General features: G+C 41.7%; 2 protein-coding genes across 2 annotated transcripts; one reads left to right on the forward strand and one right to left on the reverse strand.

The window, feature by feature from the left end:
* The first annotated feature begins 324 nt into the window (after positions 1 to 324).
* On the forward strand, positions 325 to 10,280 carry LOC124640288 (AMP deaminase 2-like). Its single transcript, XM_047178001.1, has 17 exons — positions 325 to 446; positions 980 to 1,142; positions 1,528 to 1,729; positions 2,493 to 2,600; positions 2,919 to 3,002; positions 3,391 to 3,592; positions 4,065 to 4,190; positions 4,472 to 4,670; positions 5,023 to 5,154; positions 5,725 to 5,888; positions 6,009 to 6,132; positions 6,856 to 7,022; positions 7,396 to 7,516; positions 8,533 to 8,706; positions 9,068 to 9,178; positions 9,537 to 9,674; positions 10,101 to 10,280. Exons 1-17 carry the CDS (start codon positions 325 to 327, stop codon positions 10,113 to 10,115), a joined length of 2,352 nt encoding a protein of 783 aa, XP_047033957.1. The 3' UTR covers positions 10,116 to 10,280.
* LOC124640033 (ribosome-releasing factor 2, mitochondrial) lies at positions 10,130 to 19,891 on the reverse strand. Its single transcript, XM_047177617.1, has 14 exons — positions 19,682 to 19,891; positions 19,369 to 19,497; positions 18,856 to 18,993; positions 18,330 to 18,518; positions 17,740 to 17,927; positions 17,086 to 17,406; positions 15,930 to 16,019; positions 15,370 to 15,559; positions 14,999 to 15,154; positions 14,452 to 14,674; positions 12,355 to 12,472; positions 11,959 to 12,054; positions 11,402 to 11,548; positions 10,130 to 10,983 (listed from the first exon to the last, which is right to left on the reverse strand). The coding sequence occupies exons 1-14, from the start codon at positions 19,806 to 19,808 to the stop codon at positions 10,822 to 10,824; spliced, it is 2,274 nt and encodes a 757-aa protein (XP_047033573.1). The 5' UTR covers positions 19,809 to 19,891; the 3' UTR covers positions 10,130 to 10,821.
* Positions 19,892 to 19,964: the final 73 nt, after the last annotated feature.

Consider the following 19,964-nt stretch of genomic DNA (forward strand, 5'->3'; position numbering starts at 1 on the left):
CGCAGTATAGTTTTTATCTACATTCTGATTTTACTACCTAGATGTGTATCGAAGAGAGATTTAGGATCCTTATTATATTCCTTAAGTACCTATCTGTTTATTTAATAAGAGGGTATGAATTCTTTTAGAAAATAAATCCCAAAGAGTGTAGGTATCGACAACTAATTAAACCTATTTGCTTATCATCAATAGACGACATTAAAAAAGTCCTGTCATGTCCAAAACGCATTTTATTTCAAACTCTTGTCACCCGCAGCGTGCACCCTCTGACAAGTGCCGCGAAAATGGGATAAAATTTAATGGTATAGTAACAAAACTAGCACGATGAGGCGGGCACACAATGCACGGTCTAACACCCAGGCCACGACATCTAAGATGTCCAAGATGACCGTGGTCACGGGGCCCCACAAGGAATACAAGAAATGGACCAAGTCTCGCGTACCAGGGTAACCTAAAACGAATATTATTTATTTATCCTTATCATATTGTGGCGAGATTCCACCAAAATTGATTCCAAGAAAACATCATAAGTAACACGTTAAATTAATATAATACTGACTCATTTGTTGATGTAGGCAAACAAAGTCCGTCCAGTCAAAGAAAGCCTACCCAGGCCTAGAGCTCTGGTATTCTGGAGCCAATGCGAACATGCTCGTCCACGTACTCAGCTCCATTTTTGTCTTATAGAGGACTCTGGTTAAAAAATACAGTTTAGGCCATTTCAGTTAAGTACTATCAGATAGGAATGAATACTTCTATACTTTGGTGTACCCATATACATTTATAAAAGTGCTGAAAACAATTAGAGTAAAGGATGATATAAAAAATATGGACGAGACAAATCGAGGAAGCAACGCTTCATTCTTGATATATATTTAAGTGAGTAGGAAACGTCATTTTTTTAAATGTTTTAAGTCATTCGTGCTAGATCCACTGGCGCAAACTAGCGCATTAAAATATTGAGTAACATATGATATAGGGACCCAGCGGGCGGGCCCTCTGTGCGCAACCTGAAGGAGATGAGTCGCGTGGCCGCGCGGGACTGCAACCGCACGCGCGTGCGGGCGCCCGGAGACAGCACCACCACCGGCGACGAGGTGCGCTTCCAACGCGTCTCCGTCAGCGGGATACACGTCACCGGGGTTCGTATGCTTTCACACCGTAAGTAGTAAGTACACTAGAGATATCAGGAATTATTATTTACCAAGGAACAACTATGAGGCAATGATGAGGCCCCAGATCCGACATATACAAGACAATGTCCATAGTTCTTACTCTGAAATAACTTTTTGAATAAATATTTAAGATCAGGCGTAACTAATAGATTATTCCGTAGCATTATTTAAAGAAGACAGCTAAGCAGTAGATGATTTTAATCTGGCAAGATGACGATAAATGATAAGAATAGGTATCATCCATCGCCATATTTATCGTTATTAAAACCTGAACTACCTAAGACCAAAACCGTAATGCCGATCTCTAAATAAAACTATCAGATTTGAACATGACTAATTTTGTTGAAAACAGGTGCCTCTAGAGGACCTGATCCGTTCGGCCCAGCTGCTGCTGCAAGCCCTGGGCTTCCGACAGCGCTACATGATCAACTCCAATCAGAACTTCTCCCCGATGCTACACACGTACCTCAATAGCCAGAAGGATCGTGAAAGGTTCTCCAACATCAAGTTAGATGACGCAGACTACAGCGAAATAGACGCTATTAACAAGGATAGTGAGTTATATCATATTAACGTTAGCGAATTTCTTCTTCAGCGTCAGCGAAATATGTCTTCCGCTTCCATTCTTCCTATTAAGAAAGTAGGCGTTAGCGAACATTGGTCTAGTTTTATACCTGGGGCCCGATTCTCCTAATTTTACTTACGCGCCCTTCGATTGACGTTCGACTCGATTCGACTGAGACCCAATCCCGACTCGATTACGATTGTCGAGTGGCATTCCGCTATTTTTTCTTTGAAATAAACGTTTTTATCCTTTTCTGTCATTCAATAATGAATCATTTTGTCTGCAAATGATTTACGATTGCAAAATGATTGTACAGCAAACTACCGTATAGACCAAAATCATCAAAATAGCAGACCAATCGCACACCAATCAAATGTCAATCGAATACGATTGGTCTTTTATTAGTAGCAGAATGCCCGATATGGTTAAAACTGCTATTACGATCATATTGCGATTCGATTTCTATTCGATTTTGACATTATTAACTTAGGAGAATTGGGGCCCTGATAAGCCTCCAAAAATCCTCTCTCTGCTCGTCTCTTTTAGCACGAGAATATTCAGCACACTTGATAATAACTCGGATAAGGAGATTTCATCCCTCCAGAGTAATTATATCAACGTTTCTGCATCTGGATTTTCTTCGCCACTATCATCACATCAGTCGTGTTTCAAATAAACCTCAAACTACCGAATATGTTATTACATCCTAGAAATAAAGACTAGGTATCAAGGTAGCTTTGTGATATTTTCAGGTGTAATTGCTGACCGATACATGCAGCTGACTACATGCTCCTCGGATGAGCTGGTGAGGCCGAACACCAAGCTCTCTGAAATGACTCCACAACGCTCAGAAAACAGAAGTAAGTTTCGTATCACTCTTCAAGCAACATTGACAACTTATGTAATTCAGGAATCAAGTCTGCCGACATACAGACAGACAGAAGTCATTCACCTTTTTTTAGACAAAATCTTTATTTTGTTTTCATTACTTTTTACTATAATAATATATAAAACTGCCATACAAAACACATACAAGTCAACAATGTTCGTAGTTTAGTACCGCTATTCGATAACAGATGGCGTTGAGTTCTGATCATTTCAGAATCACAGCGTAAGAATAACACACATTGTGTTCCAAAATATTTGTTGTTACTTAATGTTTGTTTTTCACGTTGTAGTGATGGCTACCGGCTTGCCGGCGAAGTCCACGGATGCGTTGCGGGGAGTCACCGAGAGCTACGAGGAACTGCCGACTATAGCCAGTTCGTTTCAAAACCTTTATTATTGTAAAGCAACTTCTTTTGGGACGTTATGATTTACGTTACATACTTTACTCATATCAGTAGGCCTCTTTGCCTCGATGGGAGGGAAATCCTTTTGTTGCATGCGTTGCAATTTTAATCCAAAGTTATATAACTGGTGATATTTAAACTGTAGTGATATCTTCAACATAATATTGTTATTATTGTACTTTATTTTAATATCATCATCATTGTCGTCATCTCAGCCATAGGACGTCCACTGCTAAACATAGGCCTCCCCCTTTGATTTCCACAGACAATATCATCAATAATCATATTGAGTCCCAGATAACAACACATGTGATTTCTTCAACCTATTCGTGATATTGAAATATGTGTTCACCATTAGAATTGATGGAGCTGGATCCCTGGGCCTGTCCCAACCCTCCCGACCAGCATTACATCTACCAATGGGAGGATGGCGTGATGGCGCTCTACCGCAACCAGGAAGACCTGGATGCTATGAGGCCGTTACCCTTCGCAGCTATACCCTTCAAGCAGTACGCTGAAGACCTGGCCCAGATGCAGCTCATGATCTGCGATGGACCACTGTGAGTTGCTGTAAAAATGTCTAGATTTATAGCCACTGTTAAAGCCCTTTTTCGTTGATTTATAATCTCACCTTGAAGTCCATTGCTTGGTTGGTTCAGTAGCGGATTTACCCTTGTGGGCACTGTCGGCGCCGATCTACCATCACTAGTATATTCGGCGCAAGTATATTCTGCTAACAGTTACATAAAGCCAGCAGATGCAGTCCTCTGTAACTGTTTCAGAACAGACGGCCACCTTTTTTCAATAGGTATACGATATTTTTTTAACGATGACAAAAATCATGAAATGACCCCTCCCGCTGTGGGTTAGGAGCGATGAGGGAGTGTTAGACTTTTACTGACTAAAAATCTATCGTGTTCCGTCGTAGGCCTTTTATGTACCAAGGCCGCGGTAACTCTTTCGAACAATCCCCTCAGCTTTCTGTATAGAGGTACCTTATACCGATGATTTTATTGAAACTTCTGTTAACAGTAAGTCGTTCTGCTACCGTCGTCTGTCGTACCTGTCGTCCAAGTTCAACATGCACGTGCTGCTCAATGAGCTGCACGAGCTGGCGTTGCAGAAGGCTGTGCCTCATCGAGACTTCTACAATGTCAAGTAAGGGATTTATAACGGCTGCTGTATGATTGTACTTGAACATTATATCTATTTGACTTGTTCTATATAGATCTGGTTCTTCCAACCTAATAGACATGTGTTGCTGGGGATTTTGTTGCGCCACTTCTTTTTCCCAGCAAAAACACAAAGTAAGTGGTGAAGTGTGGTAATATTTTGGGGGCTGTCTTTTGTTTTTGTTTTCGACGTTCGAAAAGTGCTGATTTTCAGCCTACTTTGAATGAACGTTTTTGAGTTTGAGTGTCCAAACCAATTGTCGGCAGGAAAGTAGACACCCACATTCACGCGGCGTCGTGCATGAACCAGAAGCATCTGCTCCGCTTCATCAAGCGCATCCTGAGGTCTCAGGCAGACGTCGTGGTGAACATTCGTGAGGGCATACCCATGACTCTCAGAACTGTCTTCGAAGAGATGCAGCTGGATGCCTACGATCTGAACGTGGACATTTTGGATGTGCATGCGGTATGAATTGTAGTACTTAAATGTATTTTAGCATCGTAATGGGTATTATTTTAAGTTCAGTTGTTGAAGCAAAAGTTGATGACAGTCGACACAAAAAAAAACAAAAGTTGTGTCCTTTACATATGCATGTATATCCACTCCTTACATGTCTGTCACCGGAAAATAACAAGACTCGTAAGTTGATTAATTTTCTAGGTAGTTGATCAACTCTCGGAAAATAATAAACGGCATTTAAAATGTATACGAGTCTTTCTTGTTATTTTCCACAAAACGGCGTTATTTCTAAATTTCTTATTCCAGTGTTTTTGACTGAAATATTAAGTTTTTGCTCACTGCTGTTTTGTAATAACAGGATCGCAATACATTCCTCCGTTTCGACAAGTTTAACTCGAAGTACAACCCGGTGGGGGAGAGTTCTCTCAGAGAGGTGTTCCTCAAGACTGACAATTATATGAACGGGAAATACTTCGCAATGATCATTAAGGTGAGTATTTTGCATTTTATCAGAACTTTGAAATATTGTGAAGTCAGAAATGTAATTCTGAGGAAATTCCTCAAATCAGAATTTTGATGATACCTTCCACTTTCGTCTCGTATTTTAAACTTAACCTGGCACTTGGACAAAGATATCAAAGAGGGTCTATATATGTATAAATAGCTTCTATTTTATATTAAATTATAGACACATTACACACACAGTCTATCTGTATCTTTTATAAAATCTAAGGGTCAATTCCCACTGAAAGAGCAGCGGCCGGCAGCGGCCGGCAGCGGCCGTAAATGCAAGTGACTGAGCGCGAGCGCGGTGCGGCGCCGCGCGGCCCGCCGCGCTCGCGCTCAATCCCTTGCAATTACGGCCGCTGCCGGCCGCTGCCGGCCGCTGCTCTTTCAGTGGGAATTGACCCTTACTCTTCCATAACGGGCCTGTTGGAAGAGATTTGATATGAAATGAAATAAGCTGTGCCTTTGTACATTTTTTCCTATTTTTTTTCTTGTTTGTGTTCTGTGTGTAGGCACATAAAGTATTAAATAAATAAATAAATATGATTGGCAGGAGGTAATGCAAGAACTTCAGGAGAGCAGGTACACGTTCGCGGAGCCTCGCATCTCCATCTACTGCAAGCGAGCGAGCGAGTGGAACAAGCTCGCCTCGTGGGCGCTGAAGAATGATGTCCACTCCCCGCATGTCAGGTGGCTCGTGCAAGTGCCGAGGCTTTAGTAAGTCTTCATTTCTCTTCTCCACCTCGTGAAAGTTTTAAATTCTGAGTACTATTGGAATAGGGTAATTTGAACATTATACAACTAGAATATAATTAAATACATTCTTTTGTTCTTCAGTGATATATACCATTACAAGAAGCTCATAAAGAACTTCCAGGAGTTCCTGACGAATCTGTTCGAGCCGCTGTTTCGCGTCTCCGTGAACCCCAGCTCCAACCCCGACCTGCACAAGTTTCTCACGGTACACTAGCTGCCTAATATATTACAAGCAACGACTCGTAGGTATTATAAGTGTTTTTTTGTAAAAGAAATGCAGTACGCTTATTTAACTCTTCTATAATTATTATTATTTTCAGATATTGCGAGTAAGTGTGAGAGAAGACATGATATGAAATGTCTCTTTTGCCTATTTAATTGTACAATCTAAGACTTGGGATGACTCTCATCTCATATCTCTTACATACTTACAACTGCCTACTGCAAAACACCTGCATTGTTACTAAGTCCAAAATTCAGAAGTGGTCTGTGTCTCATAGGGTGCGTCCACATCTGGCGAATGCGCCGCGAATGCGCAGCACGCGAGCCGATCGCGAGCTGTCCGCGAGCTGCGCGCGTTCATTTTTGTTCGTGCGCCGCTTCTGCTTGGCCCGCGCGCAGCTCGCGCGCGACCTAAGCGCCGCACGCGAGCGGCGCGCAGGCGGCGCGCGACGTCTGCCATCTTCGATAGTACTGAGCCAATATACGGAACTGTAAGGGCGAGAACTGATTGCGCGCAGATCGCGCGCCGCTCGCGCGCTCTATACGAGCCTTGCGTGAGTTGCGCTAAAGAGGCGCACCGAACTATTGCAGTGACTGCACGCGCGCAGCTCGCGGACAACTCGCGATCGGCTCGCGTGCTGCGCATTCGCGGCGCATTCGCCAGATGTGGACGCACCCATAGATTTATCAGGTCACCATTTTCTAGCACGTGATCGGCTTCGACAGCGTAGACGACGAGTCGAAGCCCGAGATCTCAAATATAGTGGAGAACATGAAGACTCCTGAGATGTGGGACGACGAAGAGAACCCGCCCTACGCATATTATCTGTACTACATGTACGCCAACATGAGCGTGCTTAACCAGTTGAGGAAGTAAGTATATTTATAACTCTGTACAGACATAGCGTCTTTCAAACGTCAGCTATCCACATTCATCCTCAATACCTTTCTTAAAGCATATTCCACATTTCTCACCACAACATAGCCTGCGGCGGTTGAAAAAACTGTATTCCACCATTCAAAGTCCTATTCTTAGTTCCTTCAACTTCTTCGTCAAAACTCGGCCTGTTGTTAGACTTCGCCATCGAAATTGCTTTTTAAATGCGGCACACGTCATGTCATGATTTGTCATGGTCTTTTGCTACAGCTTCGAGTTTTCAAGCATATTGAAAATGTAATTTACGTTTTTCGACTGCATCCATTATATCCTAGTTTTTTTTGTTTTAACTGATGATTATATTCACAGGGAACAAGGACTAAACACGTTTGTCCTCCGACCCCATTGCGGAGAAGCGGGACCCCCGGTCCATTTGTCCGCGGCGTTCCTGCTCTCTGAAAATATATCTCACGGCCTCATGTTAAGGAAGGTAGGTCTTCCACGATCTACAGTCTTCAGGACTTAGGTAGGTAAGCCCTACTCCCATGTACGATCAGTTCCAAAATTGAGCAGTGTTGTAAAAAGGGCAATTTCTTAGCCACAGTGCACTGTAAATGATTGTGCTCGTTGGGTGGTTAGTGATTGGTCCTTAGGTACATTTCTCAACCTCAAGCCCACAACGAAAGTCGCGAATTTTTTGGAGTTCTGTTGCAAGCTAAGGATAATCTTCTTAAAGGAGATTGGGCAATAATGTATGAAGTTTCGTCCAAATGTCCATCACGAACGAGACCTATATAATTAAATAGTCCACTTGATTTAGAGTAACTTTTACTAAGAAAGTAAAAAAAAACAATGCCAAAAAAAAGTTATAGCCAAAAATGTATTCTTAATTTTCGGTAGTTTTTGTATGTTATCATTATTATTTTTTATTTTATTCCACTTCCATTTCCGCACTTTATCTTAAACTAAGATGAGTAAGACACATTTGCATATAAACAGCCCATTTTTTTTGCCCGATTGATGTACGAATCACTAACCAATTGAGGCGCCAGAAGTGCTTGAATATACTCACCGGTTCCTGGATCTAAGAAAGTTCGATGTAACTGGTGGTGTCTTCTCTCTGATAATTAACAATTCTATTTTGTCAGAAGTTACAAAAAGTTCGAAAATCGAACATCACGAAAAGTAATTGAAAAAATGAAATTGAAAAAATCTATAAAATGTTTTATTTGATTTTGCTATAACTTTTTTCTGGCATTATATTTTTTTTTACTTTCATAACAAAAAATGTTCTATATTTAACGGGCTATCTAGCCATATAGGTCTCGTTTGTGGTGGACATTTGGACCGGAATCGCCCATTGTCCTTTGAGAATAGTAAACATAAAAAAATATTTGGGAGCGTCAGAAAACTTGTCGATGATGACAGCCACGACCGCTCTGTCAAAAGTATGACAACAAAGATGATGAAGAAGATTTTCAATCCATTTTTTGCATATGTTTCCAGGTACCAGTCCTTCAGTACATGTACTACTTAGCGCAGGTGTTCATAGCGATGTCTCCTCTGAGCAACAACTCGTTGTTCCTGAGGTACCATCGCAACCCGCTGCCGGAGTACTTCGCGCGAGGACTCAGGGTCACGCTCAGTACCGACGACCCACTGCAGTTCCATTACACTAAGGTTTGTCGAGATTTTGATGTGGGATCTGCCGTTAGGGACCAGTAAAGAAATGGAGATTTCGATTCTTCATTGTTTCGGTTTTTGATACGCGCTTAAAAAATAACGAATTTTGTGTTTTTTGAGGGCCATCTGTTTATTATCTCGCTGTCGTCGACTATAAATTCGATTTTTTGATTATAGAAGTTTCAAAACTTCCAGTTTATCCAAAATATAGGAAGGTACTGGTCAAAATCTACAGACTGAATACACCCCTATCCTGTAGATCATTTCGCTTTCAATAACTCAGTGAATGACCAACGTTGACCAGAGTGACTTCAAAAGTCACATAGAGCATTTGGATTATAATCTTCTGGTCCTTCAGGAGGCGCTGATGGAAGAGTACAGCATCGCGGCGCAGGCGTGGAAGCTCAGCGCGTGTGACATGTGCGAGCTGGCCAGGAACTCCGTCATCATGTCTGGCTTTCCGCATGAGGTGAGTGTGCCTTTAAACTGGGTTTTGTAGACCCTGAGGAAAAGCAAGATTCTTGTCCGGTAATTTCCTAAAGACGCGGTTGAAACTGCGGGGAACAGCTAGTGTTTTATCAACTCAATCGATTGACCGGTGCCTGGTACTGAACCAAAACGAACTTTTGGTGCAAATCGACTAGATTTTTTCACAATTTGAATAATAACTTTTTGATGTTTTTACCGGCTTAAAAAAGGAGGTTCTCAGTTTGACACTGTATGATTGTGATTTTGAGGCGGTTTTCAACATGGTATTTGTAAAACTTAAGAGCTGATTTTAGGTAGGTATATAGTGAAGTCTGTTTTATTTTTTTCTATTGCTCCAGCTGAAGCAGCACTGGCTGGGCCCGGAGTACCTGCGCGAGGGCCCGGACGGGAACGACATCACGCACACCAACGTGCCCGACGTGCGGATATCATTCCGACACGAGACCTGGATGGATGAGCTCGAGAACTTGTTCCGGGTGAGATTGGTCGATTTCTTTTTTGGTGCAATAGGCCACTGCAAGCTTTTTGTCAATATTCACCAAAATTCTCCACGGATCCTTGACTGTTAATTAATTTGCCCTAACTTTTATAAATGGAATCAAAGGGCATCAGGGCAAGGTTTTTTTGGCGATAGAGAAAATGAAACTTAATGAACATAAGATTCAAATAAAAAACTATTTAAAGTACAAAACCTACCTTACGACTACAGAACTTTTTGGAACATTCATCATTTGAATTTCAACTTTATTGATTTTAATTTTTATACTATATTTTTTAAATTCTTAATTTTGCGTGCCGACATTGGTCGCTGAGGATTCCGAATTTTATTGTTGATAAAACTGGCTAGCAGATGTATAGAAGATCGAAATGTAATTACTGAAAGACGAATTATTTTGTTCCAGGCACCAAAGTTTTAAGAAAAACACAACAAAACTGTACAGTAAATATTTATTATTATATTAATAGTCAATAGCAGACGCGGTACTTGATTATAACCATAACAATACAATAATCACTGTACATACACAACTTAAAACATAGTCAAATTGTGAAACGTAACTTAATAAATACCTACAAACATTTATAATTAGTTTTATTTACAATTTTACTAATGCAGTAAACTGCGTCATTGGTCTAGTAGTGTGCGTAAGTATGGGTATATAGAGACGTAAAATGCAGATGTACCAAATCTTTTGTGCAGTTGACAGTTGTCAATTTTCAAGGGAGAAAGTATATCTGTCAACTGCATTATTAAATGGTTAGACCATACATCTACTATTGTTTCGATACAGGACACAGGACTCAGAATTTTAGACCTTAATGATAGTGCCCCATTTTTGTAGTATTTATCGTATTTTTTAGACCCCGATGCAAAAGTGTGGTGTTGTAAGTTTGACTGCTACGTGACTCTCTGTATGGCACCAGCCCTTAAATGAATGAACCACTTTGGAAACGGTTTTTATAGATAAAAACTGGAGTTCCAGCTTTGTTCCTAATATACTTCCAGAAACATTTTGTGGTCATTTATAACCAATTTACAAACTTATACACAAATAAAACTTCTGCTCAATCATTACATTTTTTCAATCCAAAAATTCCTTTCTAAAATTTTCCTGAGTCCAGTTAGAAGCCAGTAATACTTCTGATGGCCTTCTCCTCGTCGAGTGGTGTCATCTGGCTGTAAGAGTGGAACTCCATGGAGAAGGTGGCGAGTCCTGAGCTCAGGGAGCGCAGGGTGGAGGAGTAGCCCAGCAGCTCCGAGAGGGGGGCCAGGCATTCTATTACCTGGTGACAACATAGATGGTTGAAGATAATTTACTTGTATCAGGTAGGTATTTAATGGTAAGTAACATTATTCGGCTGAAAGTCAAACTTGAAATGACTTTTTTTCATTTAGGCCTTTGCAAAAACTTAATGAATTGATCCATAGAAGATATTTTGATTATAACTGCAGTCTCTGTGAAGGCAATATTCTCTTGCCGAGTTTCGTAACCTGATTGTGATTACATAAGGTAAATATTTAAATTAAAAGAAGCAAAAGTGGAGTTCTCGAGGAGTACAAATATAAAACTCTATAGGTAATACATTCCTAAGCAACTTTGCAACTATCATATTTTTTACGATTTTACAGCAACCATCACTGAACCGACTTCAAAGAAATTTTCTAACGTGTTTATAGGTAAGTCAGAACCTCACAGTCTACCTTATTCTGATGTCTGACATGTATATGCTGTATCTGTGTGCGACGTCTCGCCAGGTCCGCCATCACGCGCGACGAGTGACTCTCGGGGCACACCACTTCTAACTGCATGAGTGGTTCCAGGAGTATGGGGTCTGACTCCTCGAACACCTGGGGATGGAGTGTAGCCATTGAGAAAAAGTTAACTTGTTATCTAGGTATAAGAGCATTTAGATAAACTTCGTACAAACAAAAACACATGGTCAAAGTAGTTGTATTTTACATGGTTTCCGTTTTCCCAGTTGAGTTGCCCAAATTAACTTAAATAACATTTTATTTGTATTTTTAATGCAAATTACTTATGCACTATAATATATCCTATGCAGCTGGCTGATCTCCTTAATTAGGCTGCACGTCCTTTTCCGGCTAGGTACCTATTTTTTGTAGGACGTGTCTGATGGTTTTAAGAAAAATCGGTCACCGATTTTCTGACGTGGACGTGGGTCCTAAGAGAGTATTGGCACTTTGGCCGACAATCGGCCTCGAACAACTTTATTATTATGTAATTTGTAAAAGTTTACTTTTCTTAAACATTGCGCAACAGTTGCTGTGATGACGGAGTCAGACGTGCCGCGACCGTACTCGAACCAGTGCAGCGTCACTCGTACGTCCACCACCTAATGAAGAAAATCATTCATTGTAATTACAATGGCTGGAAGTATATGTATTTATGAACTGCTATCAGTTCTACAAATTATAGAAATTGCTGTCGGACATTTGACACTCAATGAATAACAAGTGAGGGCTTCCATTACTGTCAAATAGTACAATAAATCCAACAAGCCAAATTATTTTGTCGGTGAATACGGCCTCAAAAACGACATTTCAACTTCAGTTTAATTCATTATTTTTCTTTTATATTAGAAACAGTTTTTAATGTATGTAATTAACAACAAACACTGATATGTAATACATACCGGACAGCCGAGTTTAGCGCCATGCATGAGTGCAGTACTGACGCCCTGCCTGATGGCCTGCAGGTGACGAGGGTGCAAGTGAGACAGGTTGGCTGCACTCTCGCCGCTTTTGTCTAGTCTGGAAGATGTGTTGAATTTAGGGGTCGGGTCTTTGGGTGAATGAATGGTCAAACCATTCAATTGTTTTCTCTGGTCAAGGACATAGTGGATTCCCTAGTACTTTTTGTGACACAGAAAATGAATGTAGTCGACTGTACTCTTTGTTTGAAATCAGGTAAACTGCTAAAATGTGTCGATTTGGTGAAAACATAAAAGTGTATAATTTAAGTTAAACTAACTAGACACGAATCAAAATCTTGACGTGTCGAGTTGACGACATGATAAATGTTCAAATTTTGAGTTTCACCAAGTGGACACATTCGTGGTGAGTTAAGTGTGTCGAGATGACGAATAACCCACTTTGAGTATGGTATGACCGTTTGTTTGTGTGTTTGCACAGTGGACAGTCCTTAGAAATAAAAAATGCTATGATAAATTCCCTTGAAAAGGACAACATTCATTTCGTACCCAAAACTGAAAGTGCCGGCCAGAAGAAAAAAATAGTGGATTCTTGTAGAGAATAATGCCCTGAAGATTTTTTACTATTACAAGAATTATCTACAATTAACCCCCAGGCTGCTATTTGACTTTGAAAATACCAAAAAATCCCACAATGTTTGGTGCATTACATTACGGCCATTAACTGGAGAAGCCAGCCGCTGCCTTCAAACGACTCCTGCCCGACCTGAGAAGTCATCAAATGACCCCCCTCTCGTTATGGGGAAGTCTGACTCTTACTGACTAAAACCCATCATGGGGAAACCAGGGCCGCGATAATCCTTTCGAAGAATCCCGCAGCCCCAATAGGCCTTGTCCCCGCAAAAATATCGTAGGATTCTTGTCGAGGATGCCCTGAAGATATTTTCTGTTATAAGGAACGTCTTCGGTTTACCCTCAATTTACAGTATTTTTTTAACTAATCGAACCTCTACCCTCGGTGTAGCAGGTATATACCTGCTATGATGATGATTAGTTAAAAAATACTGTTGACGTTATTTGCCGTAACATTCAAGTATAGATTTTTTATTCACGGTTCTCACACTTTAAACTCAAATAGCAGTCTGAGGGTTAACCGAAGACGCTCCTTATAATTGTAAAAAATCTTCAAGGCATCCTCGACAAGAATCCTACGGTATTTTTGCGGGGACAAGGCCTATCGAGGCTGCGGGATTCTTCGAAAGGATTATCGCGGCCCTGGTTCCCCCATGATGGGTTTTAGTCAGTAAGAGTCAGACTTCCCCGGGCAGGAGTCGTTTGAAGGCAGCGGCTGGCTTCTCCAGTTAATGGCCGTAATGTAAGGGTGCGTCCACATCTGGCGAATGCGCCGCGAATGCGCAGCACGCGAGCCGATCGCGAGCTGTCCGCGAGCTGCGCGCGTGCAGTCACTGCAATAGTTCGGTGCGCCTCTTTAGAGCAACTCACGCAAGGCTCGTATAGAGCGCGCGAGCGGCGCGCGATCTGCGCGCAATCAGTTCTCGCCCTTACAGTTCCGTATATTGGCTCAGTACTATCGAAGATGGCAGACGTCGCGCGCCGCCTGCGCGCCGCTCGCGTGCGGCGCTTAGGTCGCGCGCGAGCTGCGCGCGGGCCAAGCAGAAGCGGCGCACGAACAAAAATGCACGCGCGCAGCTCGCGGACAGCTCGCGATCGGCTCGCGTGCTGCGCATTCGCGGCGCATTCGCCAGATGTGGACGCACCCTAATGCACCAAACATTGTGGGATTTTTTGGTATTTTCAAAGTCAAATAGCAGCCTGGGGGTTAATTGTAGACAATTCTTGTAATAGTAAAAAATCTTCAGGGCATTATTCTCTATAAGAATCTACTATTTTTTTCTTCTGGCCGGCACTTTCATTTTTGGGTACAAAATGTTCGACACTTGAATGATCTCCTTTACAGCTATCAAGTGCACGAAAGATTCAGAATATTCAAATATTTAACTCAACATCAAAATGTTTTGTTCTAATAAAAAACCAAGCATATAAAACAGTACCACTTACTTCAAAATCTTATCCTGCGCGATCCCTTTAACCATTTGCGCAGACATGACGACCTTGCACACCTGCCGTGCCCCGGCTATCTTGCGGTCCACCGCCAGGGTCTGCTTGGCGGAGCCCCCGAGCGTCTCCCGGTACGCGATCTGGAGGGGGCCGAGCTCCACGTCGATTTTGTACTCTCGGATTATCCGTTCTTTTATAATTTCTAGGTGAAGTTCGCCCATTCCTGGAAGGTGAGAAGGTGGTTAGAATTCAGCGTATACTTTGAGATGAAGAGGTTAAAGTTTCTGAAGAAACGGGTTAGAAAGTGCAACATTGGATTTCTGCAAATATAAATTTGTACTGCATAGGGCGTTTACTTTGAACATCAGAATCTAATGATGACGAAAGGAATTAATAAACATAGGCTTAGAAGACAATTCCAAAATCCTGATGTCTTAAACCTGATGATTATAACTGGTATTTTCTTGCATGTGTAGTTTTTTATTAGAACAGACTAAATTGCTGTCTGCAGTGCCAGCTGCTAGCTGATGATGGAGAGCATACGCACCGGCGAGCACTGTCTGTCCGCTGTCGGCGTCGGTGGTGACCCTGAGGCTCGGGTCTTCTCTCTGCAGCTCTGCTAGAGCCACTTCCAGGGCTGTCTGCTGGGAGACGCTGGGAGGTTCGATGGAGCAGAGGAACACTGGTTCTGGGACTGTTGTACCTGGTGAGGAAGAGAAACTTGACAATATGAAGAAGATCTGCTGTTGTACATAAACTTGTTGTGTGTTTTCTATCTTTAGTGAGTGATGAATAAAGAAAAATAATAATATAGGAGGAATCCTGACAAGGTCAATTTGGTATTGTGGTTGCATATTTGGTAGTCAGTCACGCTTTTACGCAAATTAAAAATATTTCGAGCAACTTATAGTCTCTTACCAATCCCCAACAGCATATCAGCGAGCTCCTCACTCTGTGGCTGCGTCTCCATCGCTTGCAGCCTCTGCCGAGCTCCCGGCAGGACCAGCTCCTCAACCTTCTCAGGGTCTTGCATCATCTCTGCCAGTTGGCTCTTGGCGCGGGAGGCGGCTGCTTGGGTAGACGTTATCAGGTCACCGGTCATGGTAGCCTGGTGGACTAGGATATGTTATTGTACGGCAATGGTACGACTGGTTATCAGCTGGCTCTGGTCAGATATTCAGCTGTCCAGGATTTATTTGAACACAAAATATCTTGGCAATGATGTTCTATGTGTATAACTGTGTACATAAACGATTAAATAAATACATGATTTCAATGTTTATGGTGTTAAATGAAGTTTATATATCGGTGCCTGAAAAGAATTGTCACCGCGATATTAGAGAGCTCAAAGAACAATTAAAAGAACAGTATAGTGTCTGTCATTATCCCTAAGTTCTCCGGGTCTTGAGAAAAAGACCAACAACTTTCATCAAACTCCCCTAATACGGGTGTTAGCTTGAACCCAACATGACAGTTACCTTGAGCGAGCTGACGACGGCGATGTTGCCAGCTGTCACCGTCTCCACCGGCCGGTACTCGTCCGCTAACGCCACGTATAATGCTCCAGTCTGATAAGTTAATATTATTGTTAGCAACATGAAATATAAATAATAACCCCCCCAACTATACCCCATTATCTACCAACTAGCCGTTTTCCCGCGGTTTCACCCGCGTCCCGTGGGAGCTACTGCCCGCACCGGGATAAAATATAGCCTATGTTACTCGCAGATAATATAGCTTTCTAATGGTGAAAGAATATTTGAAATCGGTCCAGTAGTTTTTGAGTTTATCCATTACAACCAAACAAACAAAGTTTTCCTCTTTATAATATTAGTATAGAAGAAGTACCCCTCAAATATTAATTCCACTTTCAATACCCACGCTTGAGACCTGCCCGAAAGTCTGACAACTAGTCTTACTATGGGGATCGGGTTACCCGGGTATCTAGATTAAGGCGGTCAAGTAGGCAGTCGCTCTATGTAAAACACTGGTACTCAGCTGCCTCCGGTTAGACTAGAGGCTAACCTGAACATAGTTGTGAAAATATGAGGAAGATACCCACGCTATTACAACTTCTTTTCTACATTCCCCCCTTCCCTCACTAAATTTGTATTTTCCTATAAATCAAACCGGTAATCCAAATTCAGAAGAAAATACATTCATTAATGACAGTAATGCCTGGCGTTAAATTAATATTGTTTTTTCTTTTTCTCTGCACATGTGGCTTCCCCGGCGACCGGGACACGGGAGTGCCTCCGCCCAGACCAGCCAAGCCCAAGCCAGCAAGACCCCAAATTGCATTATATAATAACTTGGTTACCCAATATATTTTTTCTTTGAATTGTATAAATTATTTTTCCAGTAACGATTGCACTAAAATTATTTTGTATAATTTATTAATACATTTTTAGCTCAATTTGGATTGTATAACATTCTCAGGACTAGATAGAAAACTGTATGTTTGTAATTATTTTTATTTTCTTTTAAAAAGAGTGTCCATGGAGTTTCTTGCCGGTTCTTCTCCATGAGACCAACTCTTTGGAACCGTGCACCTAACTTTGACGTTTCGAAAGAGCTTTCATAGGCCTATTTGAAATAAAAAAAAATTGAGTTTGAGTTTGAGTTTGAACTCACCTGCTCACTCTTATCTCTCGCCAAATTATATATCTTCTGTCCCTTACTGATCTCTCCACTATAAAGCCTTAGAAAGGTCAACACTCCTCTCTGATCATCATGCTGGACTTTAAAAGCCCTTGCTGCCAAATCAGTTCCGAAGCTCCGGTACAGCCTGTGACCCTCAGAAGGGCTGGGCAGGTAGGCTATGATGCCGTCCATCAGGGTCTGGACTCCAATGTTCTTGTAGGAACTGCCGCAGAGGATAGGGAAGCCTTTCATGGCGAGGGTACATCTTCGGATGGCGTCTTGAAGGTCTTTGGTGCTCATGTCTAAGGTTTCCTGAGAAAAGGTTGCATAGATTAGGGAAAGAAACTGACATTTTGATGACTTTGTAGGTGCTAGGGCCGCTGTAATATTAGAAAAGTGGTTTTATGTAAATACCTACTTTGGAAAAACCTCAACATAAAACCTATTAGCTTTACCTTTTAGCTTTTAGTGAGCAGAGGTCGAAGTACGATGAAATAAAGGGCTAGTGAGGCGATATCTCTCCCACGTCAAATCTGGCAGATGTTGGGCCCGGGTAAGCCAGAATGCGTTTACATGACTGGGTCAAGGAAAACTACTGGGAGTCAGCTGGATCAGTGAGGTAGTCTGAGGTTATATACCCCATACCTGCTGTATGATGCTGTCAGCCAGTATATCGTCCAGGCCGGACAGCGTGTCCACCAGCTCCTTGTGTTCAGCCACGGCTGCCTCCCACTTGTGGCCATCAGCCGCCTCTGTGAGCTTGCGCCGGAGTATGTTGTGACCGCGCCCTTGTGTCCAGATCACTTCTTCTAGCGTTATAAGGTCTATTAAGCCTGAAAGTAAACATGGTTTGTCAGGCTGGTTTTACAGTCGAAAATTGTATTTATATACTTCTAGCCGCTCTTGGATGTTGGTCAGGCGGGTCCGCAGTACCAGTGGTAGATCTACCGTAGTGGGTATGTTTACTTACAACCATAATTTTCTTGTGATGTCTCACTTATTTCTTGCGTACTCCTCCTATGTACTCCAAAATCAGTTTCTTTCAAAACGTCAAACTAGTTGCACTGTCCTCCCTTATGAACTACCACCATAAACTCGATTATGTACTTCCTTATCTCCTCCCATATGTACTCCCCTATCTACTCTCCCTATGTGTATACTCCTTCATTTACCTACGTAAATGCATACAAAAAGACCAGTACCCACACATTCTTCCAGCTCCAGTTTCCACTCACCAATAAGCCGTCCATCATGCCTAACATCGGTGTGCAGCAGCAGCGGCTGCGCGTGCAGCTTGTCGGCCACAGAGCTCGCGCAGGCGGCCGCGCTCGCGTCGCCGCGGTCCATCTTGTTCAGGTACAAGATGCGGGGCACGCGGTAACCGGCTGCTTGGCGCCACACTGTGAGGGTTTGGGCTTCCACTCCTGGATGGGAAGTTAGAAATAATGTGGTTCAACGTGTTTCAATCACAGACTAAGGATTTGTTGACGTTGGCTTCTAGTCTAACCAGATGCAGTTGAGTACTAGAATTCTACAAGGAGCGACTGCATACTAACTTCCTCACTGGTAACACTGGTTGATAGACTTACTAGCTCAGCTTAGTCTCACTAACTTGAGAATGGCTGGACTAATTTGGCCTATTTTGGTTTTAAAATGTTTGTAGAGGTCTAGGGAAGGGTTAAACGATACAAAGTTTGCTGGATTAGCTAGTTATTATTATTTATATCTAGTCCAGAGTGTGACAAATGGTGTATGACTCACCAGCGGAAGCATCAAGTACAATAACAGCTCCGTCCAGCACAGCGAGGCTCTGTTCCACCTCCATAGTGAAGTCAATGTGCCCCGGCGTGTCTATGAGGTTGATTTGACTGTCTTGCCACGGGAATGATACAGCCGCAGCTATATAGAGGAGTTTTAAGATTAAGAGCAGTTCAAGATCTTAGAGAAAAATATTGCAGTACATATATTGAATTTATTACAAAATAGTTTTTTTTTTCTTAGCTCAAACTGTCTTACTGCTGGGCAAAGCCTCTCCATTGTGTCTCCACAGCTTGCAATCATTTGATTGTTCCTGTATACATGAAGATATAGTAATACAGAATAAATATTCAAAAAATTCAGAAAGACAATTTGCCTATTTAAAATAAAAACATACAAAAAGAAGTAACTATAAATAGGATAGATTACATAGGCTATTGACCTACCCTTTTCCTTTAGGATAAAATAAATAAACTAGTTTAACTAGTCAACATAGAAAATAAATAAAATACAAACATGTGATAGTGATTCCCCGCTGCCTCTCCTGTTCCATGTAATCAGTGACCGTGTTGCCATGATGCACCTCCCCCATCGACCTGATGGTGCCGGAGTAGAAGAGCATCCTCTCCGTAGTCGTCGTTTTACCTACAGGTAAAATATGTGAATATATTAATTAAATATAAGTTTTAAATGAGATCTGTTGAATTAATGAAGGAGGATAATATTACAAAGGCAGGATTTAATTAGTTCTGGATTATATAATTAGCTGTAATTCTTGGTTCTTTTAAAAATTGAGGTTTTATATAATAACATTGACTTATTTACTAACCTGCATCTATGTGGGCTAAGATGCCGATGTTACGAATGTTTTCGACATTGTTTCGATCCTTTCCTCCATCACTGGAATAACATCTTCGAAAAGATGAAACTTTAAATAATTTCCGGTAGCGATTCATGTTATGAAATGTCCTTAATTAAGATAAATAATGAGATTAAATATAAATCTATCCCATGCCCACAACTACCCAGCTGACCATTTGACATTGAAGACATTCAGCTGACATTGACACTTTTGACAATGCTACGTTCACGTTCAGAAAATTTTCATCATG

The sequence above is a fragment of the Helicoverpa zea genome, chromosome 20 (assembly GCF_022581195.2).
Source record: "Helicoverpa zea isolate HzStark_Cry1AcR chromosome 20, ilHelZeax1.1, whole genome shotgun sequence".
NCBI lineage: Eukaryota > Metazoa > Arthropoda > Insecta > Lepidoptera > Noctuidae > Helicoverpa > Helicoverpa zea.

Coding starts and splice junctions, on each gene's coding strand:
- LOC124640288 (XM_047178001.1), top strand. CDS start 325: ATGAGGCGGGCACACAATGCACGGTCTAACACCCAGGCCACGACATCT. Junction 1,730..2,492: donor AGACGCTATTAACAAGGATA/GTGAGTTATATC, acceptor TGATATTTTCAG/GTGTAATTGCTGACCGATAC. Junction 4,191..4,471: donor CGAGACTTCTACAATGTCAA/GTAAGGGATTTA, acceptor AATTGTCGGCAG/GAAAGTAGACACCCACATTC.
- LOC124640033 (XM_047177617.1), bottom strand. CDS start 19,808: ATGAATCGCTACCGGAAATTATTTAAAGTTTCATCTTTTCGAAGATGT. Junction 15,560..15,929: donor CCGTCGTCAGCTCGCTCAAG/GTAACTGTCATG, acceptor CTAGTCCACCAG/GCTACCATGACCGGTGACCT. Junction 10,984..11,401: donor ATGTCAGACATCAGAATAAG/GTAGACTGTGAG, acceptor TGTTGTCACCAG/GTAATAGAATGCCTGGCCCC.